Source organism: Phaethon aethereus (genome assembly GCF_964289735.1).
Source record: "Phaethon aethereus genome assembly, chromosome: 7".
NCBI classification, from domain to species: domain Eukaryota; kingdom Metazoa; phylum Chordata; class Aves; order Phaethontiformes; family Phaethontidae; genus Phaethon; species Phaethon aethereus.
This window is the reverse complement of record NC_138583.1, coordinates 41,896,475-41,922,833: the sequence shown is the minus strand read 5'-3', so window position 1 is coordinate 41,922,833 and position 26,359 is coordinate 41,896,475. Positions and strand designations below refer to the sequence as shown.

The window sequence follows — 26,359 nt, the reverse complement described above, 5'->3', positions numbered from 1 at the left end:
GCCAGTGCTGAAGTAGTATTGCTTGTGGAGGAGGGGTTGTGGAAGGTTAAGTTCCAAAGCAAAATAAACGTTCGGTACAAGTAAGTAACAAAATTCACGTAGTAGAAAGTTGTGTTATTTATCTACAATAGTCAACAATACAAAGAAATTAGATAAAAAAGGTTTCTTGGTCAAAAGAACATCTATCCCCTTATCACAAGACTGATCAAATACAAAGAAAGTATGTGTAAAGTTTTCTGGCTTTCAAGAGCTGTCATGATCATAAGACTGAAGAAAAAAACCTATCGAGTTTGTTCTTAAGAACAGGTATTTGAATAAAACATAGACTTATGAAAAAAAAAAATTGTGCTCTACCACCAAGCATATTTGCTGCAGGGAGCACAGGGATTAAAATAAAATAAAAAAGAATGCAGCAGATATTTAAATCTTTCCTTATGTTACCTGTATGTTTTGAAGAAGTCTGTCTTGGAAAAGTGAGGTCAGTTTGCAGATGCTATCTAACGAAACAGAAAGAGGCAGGGAAAACAATGTTCCTGAAGATGAAAAATGAAGTCCCTCCCCAAAGAGCACCCTGAAGCCTGAACATCTTCAGGTAATATTTATACCCATGGGTTCTGCCCTCCCCCCCCGCCCCGATGTTCTTAGTTGGTATTTCTCTGAGGGAGAGGGAGGCTCTCATGAAGATACTTCATGCTCCCATGCTCTGAGAAGTCAGAAACAACATGATTGTCCCCCCTCAGCAACCACTTCGTAGTTAAGAGTCCTTCAATTCCCACTGGTCCACGTGCATGGATACGAGAAGTACTAATTCCCACTTCAGCACCTGCAGGAAACACACAAGATAAAGGTAGTTAATCCTCAGAAGATGTTCGCTTCATACTAAGAAGTTTTGCATCTTTATGTAAAAACAGCTGCTTGCCTTTCAGTGACCTGCCTTTCTCTGCTCCTCTCCAAATGTGAGAAGTTACGTTTACCTGTTCCTATTTAAAAGTATTATATTTTATATTGTAATGTTTATACTTCTGGCTGCTACGGAGTTACTTTTAGAGAGGAAGATGCAAGAGAGAGCAGTATCTCTTACATGGATCTTAGACTTTTTTCCTGAGGGTTTAATTCTTAAAAAAAAAGAGCTATATTTTTTATATATATATATATATACATAAAATTATATATATATATATAAGATCAAGATTGTGATCTTACATCCTTCTTTATCATATTGAGAACATATTGCAAGACCATAACTAGATTTTTTTAATCACATGGAACACTGAATGTTCCAGGTGACACAGTAATAGCCTGCTACGGAGATTTCTGAGTTTCTACCTCAGGAAAGAATGTTTCCCTTGTCTTTTGCAATGCACAGTAGATGCACCTGTTTATTTAAGCAACTGATACTCAGTTTGTTCCTGCCCTTCATTCCTCAACACTGTAGGGCTGGCACAATATACAGGAGCTCAGTCTGCCCAGCAGGAAAGAAGCATGGCATTCTTTACAGCATCATTAGAAAGCTAAAAAAAAAAAAGATTCACTGATTTCAGATCCTGTGTTGCATTGTTCTACCATTACATGCATGCATCATACTTTATTCTGACTGAATAGAGCTTCAAAAGATCCAAACAACTTTGCTCCCTGCTACTAAATTAATCCACATAGTCTGTATAGCAGTATTAGCTAGTTCTGGCAGGAAAGAAGTATTAAACTATCTGCTGTTCTGCATGGATGAAATGTCTAGGCTTCCACTTTTCCTATAATACCTTTCCTGAAAACCTTATATTAGACAGTAAGATCAGAGACTAATCCTATTGTCCAGGATTCAGACTGCCACGCTTTTCACACAACAGCAAACCACGCAGTCATATCCCTGCAGTATTTTCTCTTACCAAGTCCAAATCTATAGCCGTCAGAGAACCGGGTACTGGCATTCCAGAACACGCAAGCACTGTCCACATGCTGGAGAAAGAACTCTGCCGTTTTCTCTGGGAAAGAGACAGAGAAAAAAAAAAAAATCCAGTACATACAGAATGATCATGCACTCCAATAAACACAACATAATACAGTGGACAGATACAACAATACAACTTTCACATGCAACCTCACCAGACAGTACTTCAGCCTGGGCTAAGACACGTTCATTTATGCCTTCTTCCCAGCACACTTATCAAATGTTGCATTTGCAACATCACAGGTGCAAATGTTACAAGAAGCTTGCAAAGATGCCCAATTCTAAATACATCCAGTCTAGAACCTGCAAGCAGGTTGTAGCTGCACCAAACAACATTTTGCAGTCAAACTGAGACAGTTAAGCTACAATCAGCTCTCCATTAATCTCAAACATGGAATTGTTCCAGATAATGAAAAATCCTAAACTAAACTGCTACTGCAGATAGTATTTGGGAAACACAATGCAGAAATACTACATGAAATCAGCTAACTACCCCAATTTAACACAGAATATGCAAAACCTAAGCAAACTCAAGCAGAGTTATGCAAGTTTAAGTCCGCTGGAGCACTTTGTTCTCTGTAAGGCTGTGAGCTGCAGGTTAGTTGCCTTTACCAACAAGACGAACATTAAAGATCAAGCTCCATTTCTAGCACACTACCTACCAAATTACTAGCACACCAGGTCTCATGGCAGTGGGTTACAGTATCAAATGCATGCCTTTTAGTGACACTCATTTAAGCTCAGCAGGAGGTACAGAAACAGAAGCCTGCTTGACTCACACACTGATCAGCCGCAGATCAATGTGACCTCAACTACAGCTGATCCTCAGGAGCTCCACGCTTGCTCTGAGCGTCAACCTTTGGCTGCACGCAGGTCTCACTAGGTGAACTGGCAGTGTTCAAACTGCATGCAGGACAGGTGCTAGGGATGGGAGCAGCAGAGCTGCCCAAAGGAGCACAAGTTCACAGCAAAGAGGCAAGAAACTGCAAACTGAGATAAATGCAGCTTTTACACTAGGAATGCCTAAGTGGGAAGTAAAGACTCGCAGAGGTAGGGGGAAAACCATCTGTGGTGCTTGTTTGCAAGATATAAAAGTGACATGGGAAGACAAAGTGGATAGTCTGATTTTCCCTCCAATCCCTGTTCCCTCCAGTGAGGTACTATAGAAGCTCACCTCATCAGCCTTCAGAGGCCTAAGGAGATCTCCAGGATTGAGGAGATATTCCTGCAAAACCCTCTGATGCAGTAAGTCTGCACAATACAGGAACAAAAAGGAATTTGCCTGGCAAGAGCATGTGCTGACTTGCCACTGGCCCATTGCTCAAGCACATTCCTTAGTGTCCTGGAATAAGGGCCACACAACATGTTTTCTCAGAGCTAAACAGGACTGTAGGCACATTTAGCTCACAGGCCTCCAGTTGCTTATGCCTACTACAGACCCAAGAGAAGAACTGCTACTACAGTGTAAGTAGTTACACTAACACCAAGAATTGGCAGTCAAACCAAAACAGTAGCTTAAGGAAGCAGACTGATCACTAACCATTCTCTGTGATGATAACATCTGTGTGAGAACTTCCGTACTTGTGGATATGTTCAACAGCCTCTTGGACACTGTCCACCACCTCAATGCAGCACTCCAGGTCCCCATATTCTGTGCGGAGAGATTTCACTTCTGAAGGGCTGAATGTCAAGTAAGATGCAAACTTTGGGCCAGCGTGAATCTTCACCTGCAATACCAGAAACATTTTGTGCTGCTGACCATACCAATGCCTTCCAGATGAAAGTGTGGTTTCTTGTACTCTGTGTGGGATGGAGTTAATTCTCTTCATGGCAGTCCCTATGGTGCAACGTTCTGGACTTGTGACTACAACAGTCTTGAAAACACGCCAATGTTTTGGCTGTTGCTGAACAGAGCTTGTACAGCATCAAGGCTTTCTCTTTCTCCCCCTGCTGTGTCCCCCTAGCAAGGCTGGGAGTGTGCAGGAAGCTGGGAGGGGATACAACCACAATAGCTGACCCAAACTGACCAAAGGGATATTCCAGGCCATATAATGCCATGCACAGCAATGCAAACTGAGGGGAGGGGGTTTTTGAAGAAGGTAGGCATTGCTCAGAGACTAGGCTGGGCATTGATCTACTTGTGGCAGACGGTGAGTAATTAGCTTTGCTTCACTTGCGTGGGTTTTTTGGGGGTTGGGTTTTTTGTTTGTTTATATTTGTTAGGTTTACCCCCTGCTTCTTCTCTTTCTTCTTCCTCGTTCCTTCATTTACCAAACTATCTTTCTTTCAACCCACAAGGCTCCTTGCTTTTGCTCCTCTTATTCTCTCCTCCCATCCCACCTCGGGGAGAGTGAGCGAGCAGCTGGACGGGGTTAGCTGCTGACTGAGGCTAACCCACAGCATTTATAAATCAAATGTTTACTGCACGCAATGTAAGAAAAATAAGCCTACACTTTGGGAAACTTAGCAGATTGGTGAACTAGCAACAAGGTACAATAGCTGACGTGGCCGGTTGGCTACATACCATGACACACCTCTAGTTCAGGACTCATATAAAATTATTTAAAGCAATCGCATCACTTGGTCATCAGGCAGGAAGGCAGTACAACACTACTACTGGGAAAACAGCTAAAATACTGCAGCCAGCCCTTGTTTTAAGAAAGCAACTGCAGTGCAGAAAGTACAGGAATCCTTCCAAGTTTGCACCTACAAAAGACTTAAGATCCTGAATGGCTTTTACCTTTTTATTTTGTAAACTGACACCAGCCCTCTCTGAAACATGTGTTTCAGAACGAAGGAGTTACTAGGTCCAAAACAAAAAAAACTCATGCAGATATTTTTTCATTTATTATAAAGATCTAACACATTATTAACCTCTGAGTTTAATCATAGCAGCCAAGACACCAAAACAATGAGAGATAATTTAGAACTGATACAGCAGAGAAATCCCCATGCAAATGAAACACAGGAAATTTTGACAAGACAAACATAAATGGAAATAAGACAGAACTCTGCGAAATTTGAAATCTGAAGGCTTTTAAGAAGGTATCTGTAAAATGGCATTTTCTTGTGCAGCTATAAATTACTTTAATTGCATAATTCTGCCCAGTATTTGCATGTCTCCTGTTGTCAGGTCAGATTAGGCAGAGGTAACATCCTCCCTACTGTATTAGGAGCTGAGTGGGTGGTGGTGGAAATGCACTAGTCCTCACATTCCTCCCATACAAAATCCAGAGATCTACCCTTCCCAAGAAACAACCATACAAGACATGAAAAACAACAAAAAAAAAAAATCCCAAAAAAGTGAGGACTTGCTCCTGACTACCTATCAGCTCCTCCTACTGTGACCCTTTCAAAATCATCAAAACATATGGCCTCTGTATTATACCTGCATTAATCAGTACTGAAGTACTACTTCATGGATATTTCTCTCCCTGATGCATCTCTGCTACCTTGACTGACAAAACATTACCCATGTCAAGTCAACTAATTAGTATACTGGCCTTTTGTTGTTCCTTTGACACACTAGGAGGGAAAATGGGTGGGGATAAAGGAAATGCAAGATGAAAGGTTTAAAAAAAATATGGATGAAGCAGACTCAGAAAGGAGAAAAACTGGAAGGTAATTTACTTGGGTAAGAAGCTAAATTAAAAGATTCAAGAAGAAAAGGCCTTGCATCTGAGAGGTTAACAGCAATGAAGTCATAATTAAGAAGGGCAGAGAGTTGTTTACGTGCTCTTCTAAGGCAGAAGATGATTTTTGCTATATAAAAGTGCGTATTTGTATCCCAATAGTGGCATGTAGCTGCCCTGAAGAAGCTGCTTTCAGATTGTTTCTATGGAAAAATTTGGGGTTAGGTGGAGAAACAGAGAAAGTTCTCCGTAAGTTCATTCATGTGTAAAGAGAGACATATGGATAACTTAAGTGTTACGTCATCATAAAACTAAACAGGGCTACACCAGCCGGACTGAATGTTTCTAAGGTGTTAGGAAAAAAGCCACAAAACAAAACACAAGTATGAGTGACTAACCTGTTCTACTCTCAACATGTCTATGATCTGATCAAACAACGGGGTTCTCAGCAAGTCTCGATGAATTAAGAGAGTTTCCAGAGCATTACAGGCAGCAGGATATTCACACTTTGAGTCTCTGACTGAGGTTTAAAAGTAGATAATTGGTTACGTAACATTTACAACAAATATTTTGAACAGCATATGAATTATCAGTGACCATAACCATATCACATACTCCAAATACAGAGTTCAATTACACCTGTGAGTCACCCTCTCCCAGCTTACTTATTCGTGTGACCTTCTCAACGCTGGCATCCGTGTCAACATACACATGACAGATCCCTTCGCTGTGTCCCATCACTGGGATTCCCTTAGCAGCTTTCTGGATATTCCTGACTAGCTGTGATGAACCACGTGGAATGATTAGATCTATCAGCTTATCCAATCGACAGAGATCTTCTACTTCCTCTCTTGTGTTCACCTGTGGTAGATGCAATACAAACAATCTACAGTTTGAACTCTCAAGTTCTGCTCATACTTTTTATACATACCATAGCAAAGAAATTGTTGATTTAATTCTAGGCACTTACTAGTTGCACTGCATCTTTGACTCCGTGAATGGAGAGTGCTTCCTGTGTCAGATGATGAAGGATTTGATTGCTATGTGCTGCCTCTTTCCCTCCTTTTAACAGTAAGCCATTTCCACTGGCTATGGCCAAAGCAGACACCTGTCAGAAAAGAATTTATTTAAAAAAAAAAGAGAGAGAAAAGTAATCTGTCTCTTCTGTCAGAATAACACCCACAAAATAGATTAAGAACAGGATTTTTGATCCTGTTGATTTACTCAATGTTAATCCACGGTCTTCATTTTATGGCACCAAAAAAATCATTACAAGTAACAGCACATTTAACTCCAGAAATAAAACGTGTTAGTGTTTCAGGAACAAACTTGAGTTTTCAGGCTACTCTTGCCAGTGGGAGACTGCAGTGGACAAGTCGGAGGGAACCCTGGACATAGGCTCTGGTATGAACTGGGTAGCTGTGTTGGCAAATCACTCCAAGGAAAATAATTTTAGATGCAAGAACTCTTGTCCCTAACCAGTCTGGCAGAAGGGGGCTAATGAGCTCTTCCTATGAGCAGGAAGAGCATTTTCATCGTGCTGCCTAAAACAGAAGTCATAAATAGACCACACTTGCCATAAGTGGCGTGTGGCGAAAAAATCTTCTAGACAATAGGCTCAGCATCACCTGTATCCCTTTGCTTTCAGGTTTATAATCAGAAAAAAATGACTGATATTGTTGCCTTTCTGTTTAAGGTGTCAGATTTCACCCATTTGAGTCCAGCAATAACAACAACAAAGTGCTCCAAAGCAGCCACCGCTTTTTGGAAGATAGATAATAAATTACTTCTGCTGTTGCAAACATATTGGTGTTTTCCCCACTAAACTGAAAACCTCTTTAACAGAGGGGTAGCGGTAGGTCAGCAAAACCACTACCATGGACTTCTGGAGGGCAGACTTCAGCCTGTTCAGATCACTGGCTGAGAGTCCCTTGGGAGACAATCCTGAAGGACAAAGGGGTCCAGGAAGGCTAGACAGTCTTCAAGAAGGAAATCTGAAAGGTGCAGGAGCAGATGGTCCCCATGTGCCGTAAGAAGAGCTGGCGGGGAAGGCGACTGGCCTGGCTGAACAGGCAGGTTTTGCTGGGACTCAGGGAAAAGAGGAGAGTTTACCACCTTTGGAAGAAGGGGAGGGCAACTCAAGAAGAGTACAAGCAGAGACAAAATTAGCAAGGCAAAAGCCCAGCTAGAACTCAATCTGGCCACGGTTGTAAAGGGTAACGAAACAATGTTTTTACAAATATATTAACAACAAAAAGAGAGCCAAGGAGCATCTCCATCCTTTATTGGATGTGGGGGGGTACATTGTCAACCAAGGATGAGGAAAAGGCTGAGGTACTTAATGCCTTCTTTGCCTCAGTCTTTAATAGCCAGACCTGTTATCCTAAGGGTATTCAGCCCCCTGAGCTGGAAGACAGGGATGGAGAGCAGAATAAACTCCTCATAATCCAGAAAGAAGCAGTTAAGGGCCTGCTATGCCACCTGGACACCCACAAGTCTATGGGGCCTGATGGGATCCACCTGAGAGTACTGAGAGAGCTGGTGGAGGAGCTTGCCAACCCTCTCTCCATCATTTATCAGCAGCGCTGGTTAACAGGGGAGGTCCCAGGTGACTGGAATATTGCCAATGTGACACCCATCTACAAGAAAGGCTGGAAGGAGGATCCAGGGAACTACAAGCCTGTCAGCCTGACCTCCATACCAGAGGTTTTGGAGAGGTTCATCTTGAGGGTGCTCACAGGGCATGTGCAGGACAACCAAGGGATCAGGCCCAGCCAGCATGGGTTCACAAAAGGCAGGTCCTGCTTGACCAACCTGATCTCCTTCTATGACCAGGTGACCCACCTAGTGGATGAGGGAAAGGCTGTGGATGTTGTCTACCTGGACTTTAGTAAAGCCTTTGACAGCATCTCCCACAGCATTCTCCTGGAGAAACTGGCGGCTCATGGCTTCGATAGGTTTACTCTTCACTGGGTAAAGAACTGGCTGGACGGCCGAGCCCAGAGAGTTGTGGTGAATGGCATTAAATCTCTCTGGCGGCCGGTCACAAGTGGTGTTCCCCAGGGCTCAGTTCTGGGACTGGTCTTGTTCAATATCTTTATTGATGACCTGGATGAGGGGATCGAGTGCTCCCTCAGTAAGTTTGCAGATGACATCAAGTTGGGTGGGAGTGTTGATCTGCTGGAGGGTAGGAGGGCTCTGCAGAGGGATCTGGACAGGCTGGATCGATGGGCAGAGGTCAACTGTACGAGGTCTAATAAGTTCGAGCGCCAGGTCCTACACTTGGGTCACAACAGCCCCATGCAATGCTACCGGCTTGGGGCGGAGTGGCTGGAGAGCTGCCTGGGGGAAAAGGACCTGGGGGTGCTGGTTGACAGCTGGCTGAACATGAGCCGGCAGTGTGCACAGGCGGCCAAGAAGGCCAACAGCATCCTGGCCTGTATCACAAACAGTGTGATATCCCAGGAGTAGGGACGTGATCGTGCCCCTGTACTCGGCACTGGTGAGGCCGTACCTCGAATCCTGTGTTCAGTGTTGGGCCCCTCACTACAAGAAGGATGTTGAGGTGCTGGAGCATGTCCAGAGAAGGGCAACGAAGCTGGTGAGGGGTCTGGAGAAAAAGTCTTATGAGGAGCAGCTGAGGGAACCGGGGGTGTTCAGTCTGGAGAAGAGGAGGCTGAGGGGAGACCTCATCACTCTCTACAACTACCTGAAAGGGGGTTGTGGTGAGGTGGGTGTTGGTCTCTTCTCCCAAGTAACAAGCAGTAGAACGAGAGAAAATGGCCTCAAGTTGTGCCAGAGGAGGTTTAGACTAGATATTAGGAGAAATTTCTTTACTGAGAGAGTGGTCAAGCATTGGAACAGGCTGTCCAGGGAGGTGGTGGAGTCACCATCACTGGAAGTATTCAAAAAACATGTAGACGTGGCACTTCAGGACATGGTTTAATGGGCATGGTGGTGTTGGGTTGATGGTTGGACTTGATGATCTTAAAGGTCTTTTCCAACCTGTATGATTCTGTGATTCTATGTACCTCTCCAAAGGTCAGTATCACAAGGGAAAGCTAAATAAATAAGCTTATTTAAATAAAGAATTCCGGTCTGCAGGCATAAGATAAAAGAAAGGTTATAAAGTGATTCGAGAAAAAAATTAAAAAAAAAAAAATCAAGAATTAAGACACAGAAATAACAAACTTTGAGATCAAAGGGAGAACAGAAGATAAGGGGTTTCAAAACAGTTCAGTCTCTTCAAAGAATAGTAGAGCATGACTATACTCCAGAGCAACAATTGGATTTGGTGGAATCTATAGCAAGCAGTCTGTGAAAGATGCTCACAACTTGGCCTTGTAAGTATTAGAGGTAAACATGCTACTTGTACATGCTCATTAGAAGCTTATTAGATCTTAACTGGTAATCTGCAATTGTTTCACTTTTACTGCAACTCAGGACTGAACTCTGAGCACTGACCTAACTCTGCTCAAGCTGACTCCAGGGAGCAAATCAAGCATGCTCTCTTCCAGGGCAAAGTCAGATTTCCCCTGTAATTGCTTACCCAAACAAGCATGAGATGCAGTAGTAAACTAAAAGGAGGTAACTGCTCCTCTGCATTCAAGAGACCATCCTACTATCAGCTACAGCATGGGACAAAAACCATGCACTTCAAATGCAGAGGTGTCAGAGATGATCCTCTCAAGTTGCATCAGAGAACCTGATGCGAGTTACGAGGAGGCTGGCAGGAAGAAAAGCAACTACCAAGACAAGCTATTCCAAGTCTGTAAAACAAAGTGGGGAAAAAAGCCATCAAAAGTCAGTCTGGTTTAAGTTTTAAGATAAAGGAGAGGAGAAAGAGGGAGACATCAGCTATGCAAGGGGAGAGACCAGGGCTGAAGTCCAGGAAGACAGACTAGAATTCAACAAAGAAACATATGAAGAACCAAGCTAGCAGCAAGGAGCCAATAACGGTAGACAAGAAGACAAGTGCCTTTTTTTTCCATGATGCTGGAGAAATGAAACAAATGTATGTTATTTAACTTCTGTAAGTGGTTCTCGGGGTGCAACCTTGAGAGAAGAAACAAAATTCCACTGAACAAAGAAATACCAAGTTAACTACAAGGGGAATTCTACTACTGAACTTAAGCGAACTATCCTAATTAACATCTAATTAACATATCATTGGCATAGTAGAAACCCACCCTTGGGTAGGGAAAGCCCCCTACCCACAGAAGCCCCTTCCTCACTGAGCATGCCTAGGAAAAAAGAAGGATGCTGTGACTTTAAGTGGAGACAAGCGATAGGACTTGAGCAATAGACACTAGCGATAGGATGAGAGGAAATGGCCTCAAGTTGTGCCAGGGGAGGTTTAGACTGGATATTAGGAAAAATTTCTTCATCGAGAGAGTGGTCAAGCATTGGAACAGGCTGCCCAGGGAGGTGGTGGAGTCACCATCACTGGTAGTGTTCAAAAAATGTGTAGATGTGGCACTTCAGGATATGGTTTAGTGGGCATGGTGGTGTTGGGTTGATGGTTGGACTTGATGATCTTAAAGGTCTTTTCCAACCTTAATGATTCTGTGACAAGGCTTGTGAGAACCAATAGGAACAAGGGTGACTGAGCCAACTTGCAAAAATACTGATACCTGTTGCTCAAAATGTATAAATATTTTCCATGTGTTAATCGAGGTGTGCTAGCTTTGTGGGCCTACCATCTAGCACCCAGCTCTGTGCAGATTTGGGAAAAAAGCAAATATCTTGAGTCTGTTTTTCAGCTCTCTCAACACCAGGTGAAAGAACTCATATTTGGGACAACAATGGGAACTTAGCCTAAAGCATACTCCCTTTCAATATGAAATGGCGACCACTTGTAAAATACAGGCACAAAGTACCAAGCTGTCCACTGGTCAAGTCTCACTTCCTTTTAAAGTGCCTGTACCCATCACTTTCTCCTCAAACACCTGCTCAGATGTTAAAGAACTCCTCAACATTAGGTGTCTAGGAAGATTAATTGTGGGAAACAGTGTTGATAATGAACTTTTTTTGTTTTCTTCTTAAAATCTACTGCAGTTGCTCAGTAAAGTAGTGGGGAGTTAGAAAATAAGATCAAGGTTGCCTCTACAACATTTGTTCAGCCCCCATATTTTCATGCATTAGAAAAGCACTTACTCAACAGCACAACTCCTGCACAGCGCTGCAGATGAAGGTACTAGCCTTTAAGATGCCTGCCTTATTCTTGGCACAAGATAAATGACATTCACTTACAGTACACTATTCAAGATTTTCAATAGCCTTTCCAGCAACTTCAGTACTTATGAACTTTGGACACCATTCTTTCTCACACCCATTTCACTACAACTGTGTAAAAGCTATCATTCCGCCTCACTGCACACAAGCAGTATCAGTACAGGACAGACCACTCAAAACCTGGAACTTCTGTGCTCTCTGTGCTTAGCCTTTTTTTAATAACGTATTCCTAACAGTTACAGTTAATTACTAACAGCTGTATTAAACAATTCCTGTTTAATTCCAGCCTGCAGTTTATCTGTATGCAGCATGGACAGGTAAAACAAGTGCTTACTGGTAGGAGCCTACCAAGTGACCAAGCGAGTTAGGCACTGAGCATACATTTGTAAGACACATGCAGCAACTGCACCATCTGAATGTAAGATAGCTCCTTCTGTTTGTCAGGTTTAAAAAAAAAAAACAAAACCATGCCTGAGTAATTCTGAACACTGCATAAGCAAGTCCTGAGAATATCTCTGCAGGAAAAATAGGGATGCCAACAAAATCAATTTTAGAAGAACCCAAGCAAGAGTCCTTTGACACAAGACTTCTTGCAGCCTCCCAATGCTCATCAACAGAAATACCCTTTCTTTTATCGTCAAAGAATTCCCAACAGTGTAGCCTGCCCTCCTTACATACCTGTGGAAGACAGTCAGGACGGGACTCAAAGATCACGAGAAGGACGCCAATAGGCACTGTCACCTGCTCCAAATCCAGGTCTTTTGCTATTCGTGTTCGCCGAATTACACGGCCAACACTGTCCTGCGAGGATGCTGCAATCTGACGCAGACCAATAGCCAAGCTGTTCAGTTTTGATGTAGACAGACTTAAACGTTTTAACAAAGGAAGTGCCAATCTCCCTAAAAGAAAGAAAAAATTGTGCTGGAGATAGATTGGTCTAGCTAGGCTCAAGCAAAAGCGACTTAAACGAGTGGTGAACCTAAGGAAAATTCAGGTATTTCCCACACCCTAGCAAGAAACCCACCTGAGATGAAACATACACAGCATTGAGTCCGGTAGCCACAGTAACAGCCACTCAGATGTGACAATAATTTCACCCACCACCACATTTTCACTTAATGCAGTTTAAGTGATTTGTACATGAAGCAACATCAACATCCACAAAGATAAGGTTTGTCCTATTTCAAGTACTGCTATATGTCTGAACTTTTTACAAATTTCTAACCCTTGCAGTGTTTCTGGAAGGTTCGGGCAGTAATTTCAGCTTTCCGTTTTACAGATAGAAATCCCAAAGCACAGACACATGTATAACATTTCTGTTCAGACTGTGCAAGAACTGCCTGAATTTTCCAGCCTGAACACACTCTGACAGCAAGTTAATGCAGCAATGTCTCCTCAAGTACTCTGGTCAGTAAAAAATGGTTCCCTGGCATCTCCACAAAGTACTACAATTCATGATGTGTCATTTCATTTGCTATCCCCATACGTACACATCCCAATCCCAACTTCTCAATGAACGTATCAGTCTAAGACAGAAGAATGGGTTTAATCCAAGCCACCTAAAGAGAACCTTCCTCAATCAGAAGGGGATGTGGTTCTTTTTGGAGAGCATCAATTTAAGTATAGAGATGACAACCTTCCCCTCAGGAGCCAAACATTACCTTAACCATCCCAGAAAATACTCACTTTATGCATGACAATAACAGAGATGATGTTTGTTATATTCCACTTCTTAAGTGAGCCTCCTTTGGCAAAATGGAGCATTAATTTTTATTTTTTATATTATTTTTACAATACACTGCTTGGTGTTTTGCAAGGCCTCAGTATCTTCTCTGATTAAGGCATGTGTTTTACGTAACTAAGGAAGCTGCAGCTGTTTACGCGGATCAGGCCTCAAGGTCCTGGGTTTACTAATCTGTGACAGCCAAACTACCCAATCCCAGGTGACAGAAGATTCTAGTTTTGCTCATTTCCTTCAAGGCCCAGAGAGCTTCAAGACAATAGGATTGCCGTGGAAAGACTTGAAGTATTACCTTTATTTTCAGCCTCTTCTAAGTCCTTTTTGTTTGCCAGGAGAATGTCTTCTCTATGGTCAGTTAGTAAGTCAGCAAGACGATAAATAATCTCTGCTCTCTAAAAGAGAAAACAGTTTCTGAACTGACTTCTTACACAGAGTCCATGCTATTTGCCATCTGGTCCACTTTGGTCCATTTATGTTGACCACATCCTCTCACTGTCTTGACTCCCCCAAATACTCCCTGGACAGCTGATTTTTCCAGCCTGCATCACATTGAAAGAAGAGGCTGAACACTGCTTCAGCCTTTACTTTGCTTTTTATTAGCTTGCTTTCCATACCCAGTCGTCTTCCTTTAAGACCACCTTGTCTTTTTCACAACAGATGCCACATTTTACCTACCCAGCTGCAGAGCAGTAATTGATTGTCTACAGCTCCTCTTTCGCATATACTACACACAGAAGTGATTGGAGCAAGTTATTCCAGTCAATTCTTCAGCAGCCCTGATTACAATTTGTTCCTGTGTGATATTCAACACTATTAACATTTTTATAAACACCACATGAAAGCATATATTACTTCACGGCCCCAAGGTACATTATCTTTCTGCTTTTCTCATCTCTTTAAGCATGCTGTAATCCAAATGCTGGATCTGGCACACAAAGAATAGATTCTTGTCCCAAGAGGCTCATTTATGTTATAAACCCGTATTGTTAAACTTGCCACACATTCACAAGCTTAACAAGTGAGGCCATATAGTTCTGTCACCTGCTCAGGCTGTAGAGCCGCCAGGGTCCTGCCACCAGCACGAGCCATTTCACCTTGCTGCTCTACTGTAGGACCTGCAAAAAACCCAAAAAATATGCCATGCAGACAAAGTAACAGCACATGTGGAAGTCAACACTAGCCCTTCCATCTTCCAATTCGTTGCTCAAAGCAGGAAAGCAGGTACAGTCTTAGGCAGGCATATTCAAAAATCTATTGTATGCTAAAACAGGAAAATCTGTAGTGGACACAAAAATACTGCTATGGTCCCCAAACATAAAGAGTCACCACAGAAATTCTGCAAGGTTACCATGTCAGAGGCAAGTGTGCACCATGTATCAAAAAGACAAATGGCAAAAGAACACCAGAACAGCTAACTCTCAGAGCATGGTAGGCTACTGAAAGAAAGGGGGCAAACTTTGAAAAGTTTTAAGTATCCAGCTGAGGAAAACAGAAAGGATTACAAAATAGGATGGGAATGTACAAACAATAATGGAAGCCAAAACCCAATCTGAGTAACAGCTCGCAGAAAAATTGCTCTCCCTCTGTCTCTCCTTGGGTGCATCTTAGACGGGTTCCTGTAGAAGAAATGTGTGGGGTTTTTTCTTTTTTTTCTGTCAGTACCTCAAAGAATCTGTCTCAAACTGAAATGATATGGAACAGGTTACTTCTGCTTCTATTTCAAAACAAGTCACCAGGTTCAGGTAGCACTTCCTCAAAGAGCTTGCAAGTAGCTCATAGAAAAACTAAGTTGTGATTTTTAACTCTGCTGAAATTGCTTGTAAAACAGATGACTTGAAGGTGATGAATATGACCCAATATCTTATTTAAGAATGGTGCCATGGAAATAGCCAGAGCAGGAATTCCAATGTTATGGAAAACATCAAGAGGTATAATGGGAAGTGTAAGAAAAGAACTTGTGGACACGTGATTAATTACTTAAGAAGTACTAGAACAGCTTTGTAAAGTGAAGCCGTACTTTACAAGGTATGGTATGTTTTGGTGTTCTTTGAGAAAAATGACACATGTGTAAGCAGCTATAGTTGATTTTTAAAAGTTACTTGAATTTCCAAAGTGTGTTCTTCAGAAGATAGAAGACAAAGAGGAGACTGGAGTAAACACTTGTCACAAGAGTGGAAGAGTGCCAGTAGAATTGCACAGGGACTTTTGACACTTGCCATATTTGTAAGTGACTCAGAATGGGGCCACAAGATGAAAAGCTTTACTGTGGGTACAAACTCATTATAGTGGGACTAACCAAAAAGCATCATTATCACACTTTTTCCTAGAAAGCAGCCTTTCAGAGGAGGACCCTGGGGTCCTGGTGGACACTCAGTTGAACACAAGCCAAGCAGCGTGCCCTTGCCGCAAAGGCAGCCAATGCTCTCCTGGGCTGCCTTAGGAGAAGTATTGCCAGCAGGTTGAGGCAGGTAATCCTTCCCCTTTAATTTAGCACTGGTGAGGCCACACCTGGAGTATTGTGCCCAGTTCTGGGCTCCCCAGAGCCCAAGAGAGACATGGACGCTGTGGAGAGAGTCCAAAGATGACGAAGGGACGGGAGCATCTCTCTCACGAGGAAAGGCTGAGAGAGCTGGGCCTGTTTAGCCTGGAGAAGGCAGCTGGGGGGGATCTCATCAGTACATACAAATATCTGAAGGGAGTGTGTAAAGGAGATGGAGACAGGCTCTTTTCAGTGGTGCCCAGTGACAGGACAAGAGGCAATGGGCACAAACGGAAACACAGGAGGTGCCTCTCATCAGGAACCACTTTAGCACTGTGAGGATGATCGAGCACTGGCACAGGTTGCCCAGGGAGATTGTGGAATCTCCATTCCTGGAGACATTCAAAAGCTGTCTGGACACAGTTGGACTCAGTCCTGGGCAACCTGCTTGAGCATGGGGTAGGACTAGATGACCCTGTCATCTGTCATACTGTCCCTTCCAACCTCAGCCATTCGGCAATTCTGCGATATCCTCTGCAGCCAAGTCACTAGGCCACAAAACGGCAAGTGTAACTCAAACCAGAGCAACACAAAGCAATGTAGAGGGGAAAAGGAAAATCAGACCTTAGTACTGTAACAATACTATGAAAACATCATCTCGGTGAACATCAACATCAAAAAGCAAATTAAATGTTTGGAATTACTAGAAAAGGCCTAGAGAACATAACAGAAAACGTCATCAATCTTATCAAAACTCAGTCCTGCCATCTCATAAATTAAAGCTTCATTTGCATCTTGAAAGCTATGTGAAATTTTGATTTTTTGCCCATCTCAAAAAGGCCACAATAGAATGAAAACAGTTTTGAACAAGAGAAAGGGGGATCACCAAGTTTTTTGAACAGCTTTGATGCAAAATGTCTAAGATCAAAACTCCTTCTCATGGAAGAGAGATGATGAGCGGAAAGACAATGTCTCACATCTTCAAAGTTGAACAGGGATTGATCGTCCATACAGGCAGCAGGGGCATCAAATGAAGCTATTGTTTGATGAAGGCTGTATCACCCGCCCAAACACAAATTAAAGCAAGCAGTTCTCCACATAGTTCTAGCTGCAGAGTTTACACACAGTATCTAGTTAAGGCTCTTGACTGTCGTGACACAGAGCCCTGCAGCTGCCAAGTCTTTACATGTATTCAAAGGATGATTTGACAGTTCACACAAGAAATCCATTGAGGATTGTTATACACAATGGAATTCACTTGGCTTAAAGCGCAAGTCAAAAATATCACTCCATACTTGTCCCATTCTGCTAAGGTCACTGATCTTTGGTCTGACTGTCTCCAGCAATTGTTACACTGTCGCAGCAATGCAGTGGCAGGAAAACGTTCCTATCTAGCAATACCAGAAGACTGAGTCATAACACGAATTTATGACAAGAAATATAACAAAACACTGTCTTAGTTCAGCAGCACATTCTATGTCCACATTTTCACATTGAAATTTTCAATACTTGATGATAACCTCTAAGACTAAAAATGGTAAAAATTCTACTCATTGCATTCTTCAAATAGAAGTCTGATGCAGCAGTTTATCAGCTGGAGGGAACCAGAGCAGAGGATTCAATATTTTCTATTCCTACTTTAGAAACTAGCTTTCAAAATTAATTTTTGAAGCAGGGTGTGGTTTCACAGTTATTGTACAGGTCTTCTAACCTTTCAGGAAATCTCTACAACTCTCAATGTACACATTACCTCTGTACTCACCTGCAGGTTTTACCTCTGAAAAAAAAGTTCCAACTTTTTTCCCTTCCACAATATCTGTGATGACATGACCCGAGATCTTTGGGTGGGTTCCATTTGCAATCACTACAGAGGTGCCTCCTTGGAGGGCCCACAGAGCTGCTTTCACCTACAGTGAAGGATAGAGCCAGTTCCAGGAAATTCACTTGTTATTTGAATCACCATTCTGCACAAGACTTCTTGCTCCACTTTGATCTCCACATTAATCACTTACGCTCTCAAAGAGCATTCAACACACTTCAGAAACTTCCGTAACGTAGCATTGAATGAGATCATGTATTCGCGCTTTACCTTCCCTTCCTTAACTAGCTGCCCCTTCGTGAGTGTACTTCAAATTTTCCTAACGGCCTGCTTTTTTCAAGACTTCTGCAAGGGCACTTTGGTCATATGTTCTTTTTCACCATTACTTTATGTTGCAAGTTCTTCTTACTGTTTGAAGAAACCCAATCCTCTTTTTTGAAAAGATTCTGTTGCCCATTTCCCTGACATTGATTAGCCATCAATAATTAATCCACTTTAAGTGACCACATTATATTACTTGTACTGTGGAGCACTGTTCTTGCTCGGGTCCTAACCGTTACCATGTAACATTGAAATATTACTCAATACCTTTAGCTGTCTGAATTACTCCCTTCAAGTTTGATCAGCCTAAGCACTCCTCGTGCATCTGCTTAAGATGTAGACATATTCCCATTGTTTATAAGCCTTTGGTGAAGTCATTAATTTTGCTGAAGCGTTACTCAGGTTTCCACACAAAGTTTTTACCTACTTTGTTCACATTTCCTGTTCATGTTGTTATAAGATTTTTTTAGTTATTTGCTTCTACTCTTTGCTTGGGAGTACACCTATTGTCTTAATAGCTGTTTCTTTCAGTAGGCTCTATTTGCAGACTTTGTACTTATTCAGTTTTGAATTATATGCTTTTTATTTGGTATTCTTCCCCCTTTTTGTTGTTATTTTGGAGGAGGACTCTATAAGTATAGCATTTAGGAGTCATCTTCAAAGGTCAGGACCACAGCGTGCAAAGCAACACATGTAAGATCTAAGGCAAGAAGCAAGTCTGAAACAAGAACAAGGTGATGTCCACAGACAGATGGGAATTGCAATCAATGATACTACCAGATCATCCGTGTGCTAAAGGCTGTCACGCAGGGTGGGTGGGGAGGCAGGCAGGCATCACGGTCAACAAGAGCGCTATGAAATTTAGGGACAGTATCTTTGTAGGCATTGCCCTAACATAAAAGGCAACAGCATAAAAGTTCCCTTCCTGAACTTCAGCGTTGGCATACTGAAGTTTGCTTAGTCCTTCTATAAGATGTTAAGCTTACAGCAGGATTAGCTTATCAGTAAGGGTCCTCTGAAATCCCCATGTACTGATTAGTCCTAAGATTAGCCTCTTCTCACACACCTGAGCCACTGATTAAGGCATCACAACATCATTTCTCTAAAATGTCCTCCCTCCAGCATTTCACTGGTTCATGCCAAAATACAAAAACATAAATCCAAATCCCAGATGTTACCTGCTGAAGAGGTACTGCCTGTGGTCTCCTTCATTTCTTTTCCCAATCAAGGTATATTGGTGCGATAATGCTGCACATATTTAATTATGTGTCATTTATTTTACTGCAAAAGCTTCTCTGCTTCTCCACTTCTACACTTTCCTAATATGGTTCTACAATTAGGTACTACAGTCCATGTTCACTGGGCGACACCACCTGCCAGATATGCCTATCACATCACGCTCCTGACTACCAGAAGACCATCAACTACTCCATTTTTGCTCAAGTTTCATGTTCATAATCAAGATCTGTACTTTGAGCTACCATCTGCTTATTCTATTACTGATGTTACAGTTTTCCAAAAATATCACCCAATTCTCAACTGTAACAATTTTTTATACAGCAGCTGCACTGAGATTTGCCTCTATGTGACTCAGACTTAAAGATACCAAGTATCTCTAACAGATTATTATTTTTACAATACAAGTACTCTCTGACCTTGGCAGCTCTCCCCTCAATACCTGGAATCGTTTAAAATACTCCAGAAGCCAGATGGAGGGAAAGTTGTTTCTAAATAAGCTGTGTATATCCCATAGTTACAAATAGAACACTCAAATGCCTCCTCCTTTTGCCACCTTGCAGTCCATGCTCCAATACTAAAGTATGCCTTACCTGATTCTTCAGAAAAGGAAATAAAATATAAGATAACTGGTGATGAAATTCACTTTGATCTTTCCCTGCTTAGTCAAAATCTACTTCAGCTTTTACAGACAACCTTCCAAAAGTGTCCTTAGGAAACCCTCACCAGTTAATACCACCGTCACGCATATCCCAGCATCATGACAGACATATGCTGAAGTCTTACACCACACCCATGTCTATGCACTCACAGCAATGAATACTGAGGGCATCCAACTGTACACAGCACTAAAAACCATTGGCCCTCCTACCTCTACTAATCTTGTACTTGGGAACTATGGTACCTTGGTCTCCACCAATATATCCTTCAGAAGCAAACAGCACACATACAAACTCAAAAAGGAGACAGAGGTATCGTATCAGATTCAAGTGACAGGGATTCCCAAAGTCTTTGGATTATCACACAAGAAAGAAGTGAGGACTGACTCTTATTTTATTTTAAAAGACCAACTTAATACAGTTTCAAATGCCACATTTTACAAACTACTGGAACGTAATTAATTAGTTGCTCTTTTCAATTCACATGTACCAAAGGGAGAAGCTAAAGGAACCCATACACTTTTCCAGGGTACTCACAGAGTAGCTGAGGCTGGAAAGGATCTGTGGAGATCATATATTCCAACCTCCTGCCCAGAGCAGGGTCAACTAGAACAAATGACTGAAGACACCATCTAGTCAGGTTTTGAACATCTCCAAACATTGAGATTCCCCAGGCTCTCCTAGCAACCCGCTCCAGTGCTTCAGCAACCTCACCATAAAATTCTTACATTTCCATTTAATTTCTTGTATTTCAGCCTGTGGCCCACTGCCTCTTGGCTGTTCCCTTATACCACTGAGAAGAGTCTGGCTCTGTTATCTCTACACGCTCCCTTCAGTTATTTATACATAAACCTTCTCTTCTCCGGGGTAAACAGTCCTAGCTCTCAGCCTCTCCTAGAGTGACAGATGTTCCGATTCTTTAATCATATTAATCATATTATGACTCTCTGCTGAATTCACTGTAGTATGCCATGTCCTTCTTGTACTGCAGTGTCCAGAACCAGACACAACTCTACAGACATGGTCTCCCTAGTGCTGAGTAGAGGGAAGTAATAATTTCCCTCACCCTGCTGGCTATGTTCTTTCTAATGCAACCCAGGATGCTGTTGGCCTGCTTTGCTGAAAGGGCATATTGCTGGCTCATGTGCCACTTGGTGTCTACCGGGACCCCTATGCCCTTTTCAGTGAACCTGCTTTCCAGCCAGTTAACTCCCCAGCCCATACTAGTGAACGGAGTTGTTCCTCCCCAGGGGGAGGACTCAGCATTTCCCGTTATTGAACTCCATAAAGTTTCTGTCTGCAGCCTGTCAAGATCCATCTGAATAGCAGAACAATCATCTAGTCTATCTCCCTTTCCCACATCTCCCTTTCCTTCCCAGTAACAAAACAAACATTCCGTATTTCTACCTTGGCTTCCATGCCTCCCATTCCCACCCGGGATTTGGTTCCAAATGTCACAGACTGCTGGTCTCCTGGGTAGAATATGTCAATGAGCTTTGCATCATCAGATCCTGGAGGGCTGTCAAAGAGTCCTGAAATAAATAGTAAAAATCTGTTAGTGTTATACACACTCATCTCCAAAGCTCACCCAAGGAAAAAAAAAAAAAAAATCCTTGAGGCTGAAAAGCTGTATTCCACTTTACAGGATTGAAAAATTTCATTGAACCATGCTTTTTGTGGGACAAAGCATAATACACTTAACAGGCAGACTCAAGAAGTATAGCTTTACTGAAAACATAATAAGAATCTGAAACCCCCATGCTGAATAGCAGCATGCAAGCTGGGAGGTAGTGACATTTGGTTGAGATTACAGAGACAGTTTACAGCTTTTATATGTTCAAAATCCAGGCTTACATATACAAGCCCACAACTGAACAGGCAAAGGATAGCCCTCCTTACCAAAACCTCAGATGATATTCTTGAATGCTGGGTTGTACAGTGGGCAATTCAGAAATATGTAAAAAGGGTAACTGTCGCATTCTGCTAAGAAGGAACACAACACTACATAGACATACTCTTGTTTTTAAAAGTCTAGTAATTTTATGTAACTATGTTTGGAGCTGAATGACACACTGATTTACCTGAACACGTTAAACCTAAACTCTACCACCACACTTACGTGAACAAATACTGGCATTACAAATTAGACAGCACAAGTGCAGTCTATCTGTGTCTTTCCTTGATAGCTCGGGAAGGAGAGAACACACATCTTTGCATGAACAAGATGTCACATTGAATGAATAAGCCTGGAGGATGGGGGTGTTGGGTGTTAATTTATTTTTACAAGTTGTTTTGACTATTGCTTTTATGACTTGTTCTCAAACAGTCATTTCAACTAGAATCAACCACGAAATCCAGCTGAATCTGCTAAAAGAAACTGTGTTTATGGGAAGGCACCTCCTTATGGCCTATAATTGTGTTCCAAAGTCCAGGATCCATTGAAATAAACCCATGTGGAGAAGATGAAAAGACTATGTGACTTGGGTGATGTGGACTGCACTGATCTGAAACTGCACTCACTATCCTCCTCCCTCTAGAAAAGGAACTTCAACATCCATAGGTGACAGACTTATGTCACATCAGCACAGCTCAGAAGACTAGTGTAACCCAAATGTCTGGGATACAGAAAAAGCTAGCAAGTTCCAGGTATCTGGAAAGCCATGACTAGGACTTGTAATGTACCTTAATTCGCTGAAAGACAGAACCTGCTGCCAGAAGAAACAAACTATTGTAGACTAGTATTTGGCTTATCCTCCTGATTCTAAACACACAGCCTTTATCCTCTGTATTACTCATGGCTATACCACACAATTCTGAGAAGCTAGCAGAAGTACCATAGCACATATGGTATTCTGGGTTTTGGAACAAGTCTCAAGTTCAACACGCATTCTCACCCACCCAGATTCAACAGTGTGGCAGACAGTCTTTGCTTTATGCAACAGCATAAGCATTGGGTATATGCCTTAAGGAGTTATGTGGTCCGTAGTAATGCCCCTGTAAAAGATATGAACTGAAGAGATCAGTAAAACCCGAATATAGGTTGGTTTGACGATCTGATATACTTCAGTAAAACAAGAAAGTAAAGAAATTACTCACAAACCTTCTACATCAGAGAGAACAATCAGGAGATCAGTTTTCATTTCCACAGCCAGTCGTGCTGCCAGACTGTCATTATCCTTTACACTAATTACCTGCAACACACACGCATATCAGCAGCACTGAATAGTGGGAGGAAATAGGAAATATTTGTCTGCAACATACAAAAGCAAGCTACCTCAGCACTACCAAGTCCTTCTGAGCTACTTTGTTCACACCCACTGAAAACTTAGAAGGCGACCTTTGTGTGAAAGTACGCATACTTTTGGAATGCAGTACAGTGGTATCAAAACGACAATGAAATACTTGCATTCTCCACCTTGGTGACCAGTGACAGGACAAGAGGTACTAACTGACCCTGCTTTAAGCAGGGGTGGCTGGACTAGATGAGCTGCAGAACTCCCTGCCAGCTTCAACTATTCAGTGAAGACCAAACTGGGAACGCTTGCTTTTGGCAGAGCAGACATCATCTGTCCTGCTTCCACCCCACAGTGCTGTATCATGCCAGAAACAGACAGTTCAGCATAGTCTTCCAGTACTCTCTGTCCACATTACTAATTCTGTATGTGTGTTTCCCTGCTGCAGGCTTCAGAGGTCCCCGATTATGGCATTAGTACACATTAGTGCCGTACCATCTACAAGCAGAATCCACCCCCTTGCAATACTTTACCCACATTTACCCCCTGCAGATCACTGTTTGGCTCTGGAGGTGGAACAACAGCATCATTAGTGTTAATTATAGGGACAATATTCATTCTTAAAAGCTCATGCAATGTTCCATTTAAGTTCCGACGCTTCTGTTCATCATGGAAATCCAGGTTGGTAACTAAAATCTAAAAGGAGGAAAAAAAATTAATATATACTTAGCCTACTATTTTCCCTTAGAAGAACATCATAAACATATCTATTAACATAACAGATCAGTCATGCCCTCCGGGTCACTAAAGAAACATAAGCCACATTTAAAGGATAAAGAATATGAGTAAGAAATATTCCTTCCACAACATTTTCAGGTTTATATGCCTTATCTTCCACTGGAGCCTAATAATGGCCTTTCTTAAGCTGACAGATCATAGGTTCCAGGAATCAAATTGGAAAAAAAAACCCCAACCATAAGCAGAACATAGATGCTGATGATAACTACTAAGACCCTAAACAATTTGACAGATTACTCAGGACACTGCCTCTCCTGTTTTGCCTCCCAGTGTTAATGTTCCTACAGCTGCAAGCAGAAGGGATGCTTTGTCTTAAGCCTTATCTTCAGCTCTAGAACTCACTTGTTTTTCTGAACGAATCTTGGTTTTAAAGCCTCCTCCATGCAGACACCATCCCTTTCTTCTTGGTATTTTAAGACAAAAAACCCTCAATGTCTGCTCTGAAGAGACTTTCTTTTTTTCATCTTTACCGTTGGACATTTGAGAACTAAGCCAACAACTCCACCACACAAATGTTGCAATAGTACTTGGAATCAATGGGTACACTGACTTTTCTGGCATGGTCAATTAATTCTCTTAAATCAAAGGAATGATAGTTGTCTTCAGACTTGAACAAGATTATAATTCAGCGCAACCTACACTGATTGTTTGCTACACTGCAAAGGTTTTAGTGATAGCCACTATACTGTATTACAGGAAGAAGTTCCTCCAAGAGAGACTTCATACTAGGCTCCTAAGTTCATTAAAAGTGTCTAAACAAATAAGGCCTTACAGTTGATGCAATTCTGTATTCTTGAAGTATTTAAAATAAGCAAAGCCTGTTTAAGAGTAGTTCCAATTAATACAGTTGCAACATTCAGTATAGGTAGAAGACCCAGGTGAGGGATACCACCACCCACAAGTTAGATAGGTTTGAGGACCAGATGGACAGCAAGTTCTGAAGTGTGGATATGCACTTCTGTCAGCTTTACAGAATGTGTGGCAGTTCAGCCACTTGGCGATTTTTAAACCCCCACTGCGGATCACCAACTTCAGCTTTTGTGAAGAGACCTTAACAGACATCACCCTGTACGTAAGAGCAGACACACACAAACTCCAAAAAGGGAAAGCATATTTGCTTCACCCTGGTGATAAGTAACTCCATTTCAGACATACTTTGCAAGGCATTGCTGTATAAGCTACCATTTATGCTGCAATATTAAGCCCAAAACCAGGATGGCAATGGAAATGCAAGATTACAGTAACGATAGCATATAAAACACAGAAAAAATCCAAGAACAATCCCATCACTGACTGAAGTAGCAAGTAAGTGTAGGAAAGAAAGAATCCCTTACTTGAGCTGCACAAATGCTGTACTGCGTAAACATGGCCTCATACAGAGCCATTAGTCCACTCTGTCCAGCTGCTGCACAGGCTCGGGCCTCCAAGACTGGAATAGCCTACAAAGATGAAGAACAGCTGTCAGACAGTGACTTGAACAGGTACATTCAAGGAAAAGTGGGAGTGCTGCCAGCCACTCACCATATCCTTTAGCTGACTCTGGCCTGAATGAAGCGCTTGCCTCACACTCTGAGAAAGCAAGATCTCATGACGCAACCGCTGCTTTCCAAAAGCCACAGCACCACTGGTGACAATCATCATCTCTCGGCCCTGATTTTGCAGCACTGACACCTATAAGTACAGAACATAAGAAATAGGGCCTGGAGCATGATCGCTGCTAGCATGACAGTTCTGGCTATTATAAATAACCTTATGCTTACCAGTTCTTGCTGAGAGAAGTGTTTCACTTCATCCATAGATGTGCAAAGCAAGGCAACCACCCTCAAAGATACTCCAGCACACCTTCCTAGCCACTTAGGAGCTATGGAAAGGACCGCATGTAATCTATAGCTTCTGCTAAGCTTTCTTTTCACAGTAACAGTTTTTATGACAGAGTCGTGCTTGAATTTTCACAACACATAGTACATGGTAACACTTCTATACCCCTTGCCCCGCCACCTCCATTGCTACAGATAAGGAAGGATAAGGTATGAAAAGGCTGTAAAGTTGCAGCTTGACCTTCCACCAACCTTCTTACTCACCACCCATTCCCAAAGCTGCCACTATACAGCAACTTGTATTCTAGAAATGAAGAAGCTAACTGTGATAGTAGAGTTTTTAATTACTTCTTGCTTACATGCTTCTGCCCAGATTCCATTAAAAGCTCTAAAGCTGGATGTCTTACATGAATTTATTTTATTATGCTAACTTTACTTCCCAGAG

At 42.1% G+C, this 26,359-nt stretch overlaps 1 protein-coding gene across 3 annotated transcripts; it reads right to left on the bottom strand.

Moving 5' to 3' along the window:
* Positions 1 to 25,768, bottom strand: ALDH18A1 (aldehyde dehydrogenase 18 family member A1). Of its 3 annotated transcripts, none has more exons than XM_082001902.1 (15): positions 25,619 to 25,768; positions 25,432 to 25,536; positions 23,837 to 23,995; positions 23,167 to 23,257; positions 21,474 to 21,598; positions 17,794 to 17,938; positions 14,594 to 14,667; positions 13,845 to 13,944; positions 12,490 to 12,710; positions 6,548 to 6,685; positions 6,243 to 6,438; positions 5,976 to 6,097; positions 3,486 to 3,672; positions 1,884 to 1,979; positions 1 to 823 (listed from the first exon to the last, which is right to left on the bottom strand). In XM_082001902.1, exons 1-15 carry the CDS (start codon positions 25,736 to 25,738, stop codon positions 642 to 644), a joined length of 2,061 nt encoding a protein of 686 aa, XP_081858028.1. In that variant the 5' UTR covers positions 25,739 to 25,768; the 3' UTR covers positions 1 to 641. The 3 variants fall into 3 exon arrangements, with proteins under 3 accessions (XP_081858028.1, XP_081858029.1, XP_081858030.1); XM_082001903.1 differs by having other exon boundaries at positions 23,843 to 23,995; XM_082001904.1 differs by lacking the exon at positions 25,432 to 25,536.
* Positions 25,769 to 26,359: the final 591 nt, after the last annotated feature.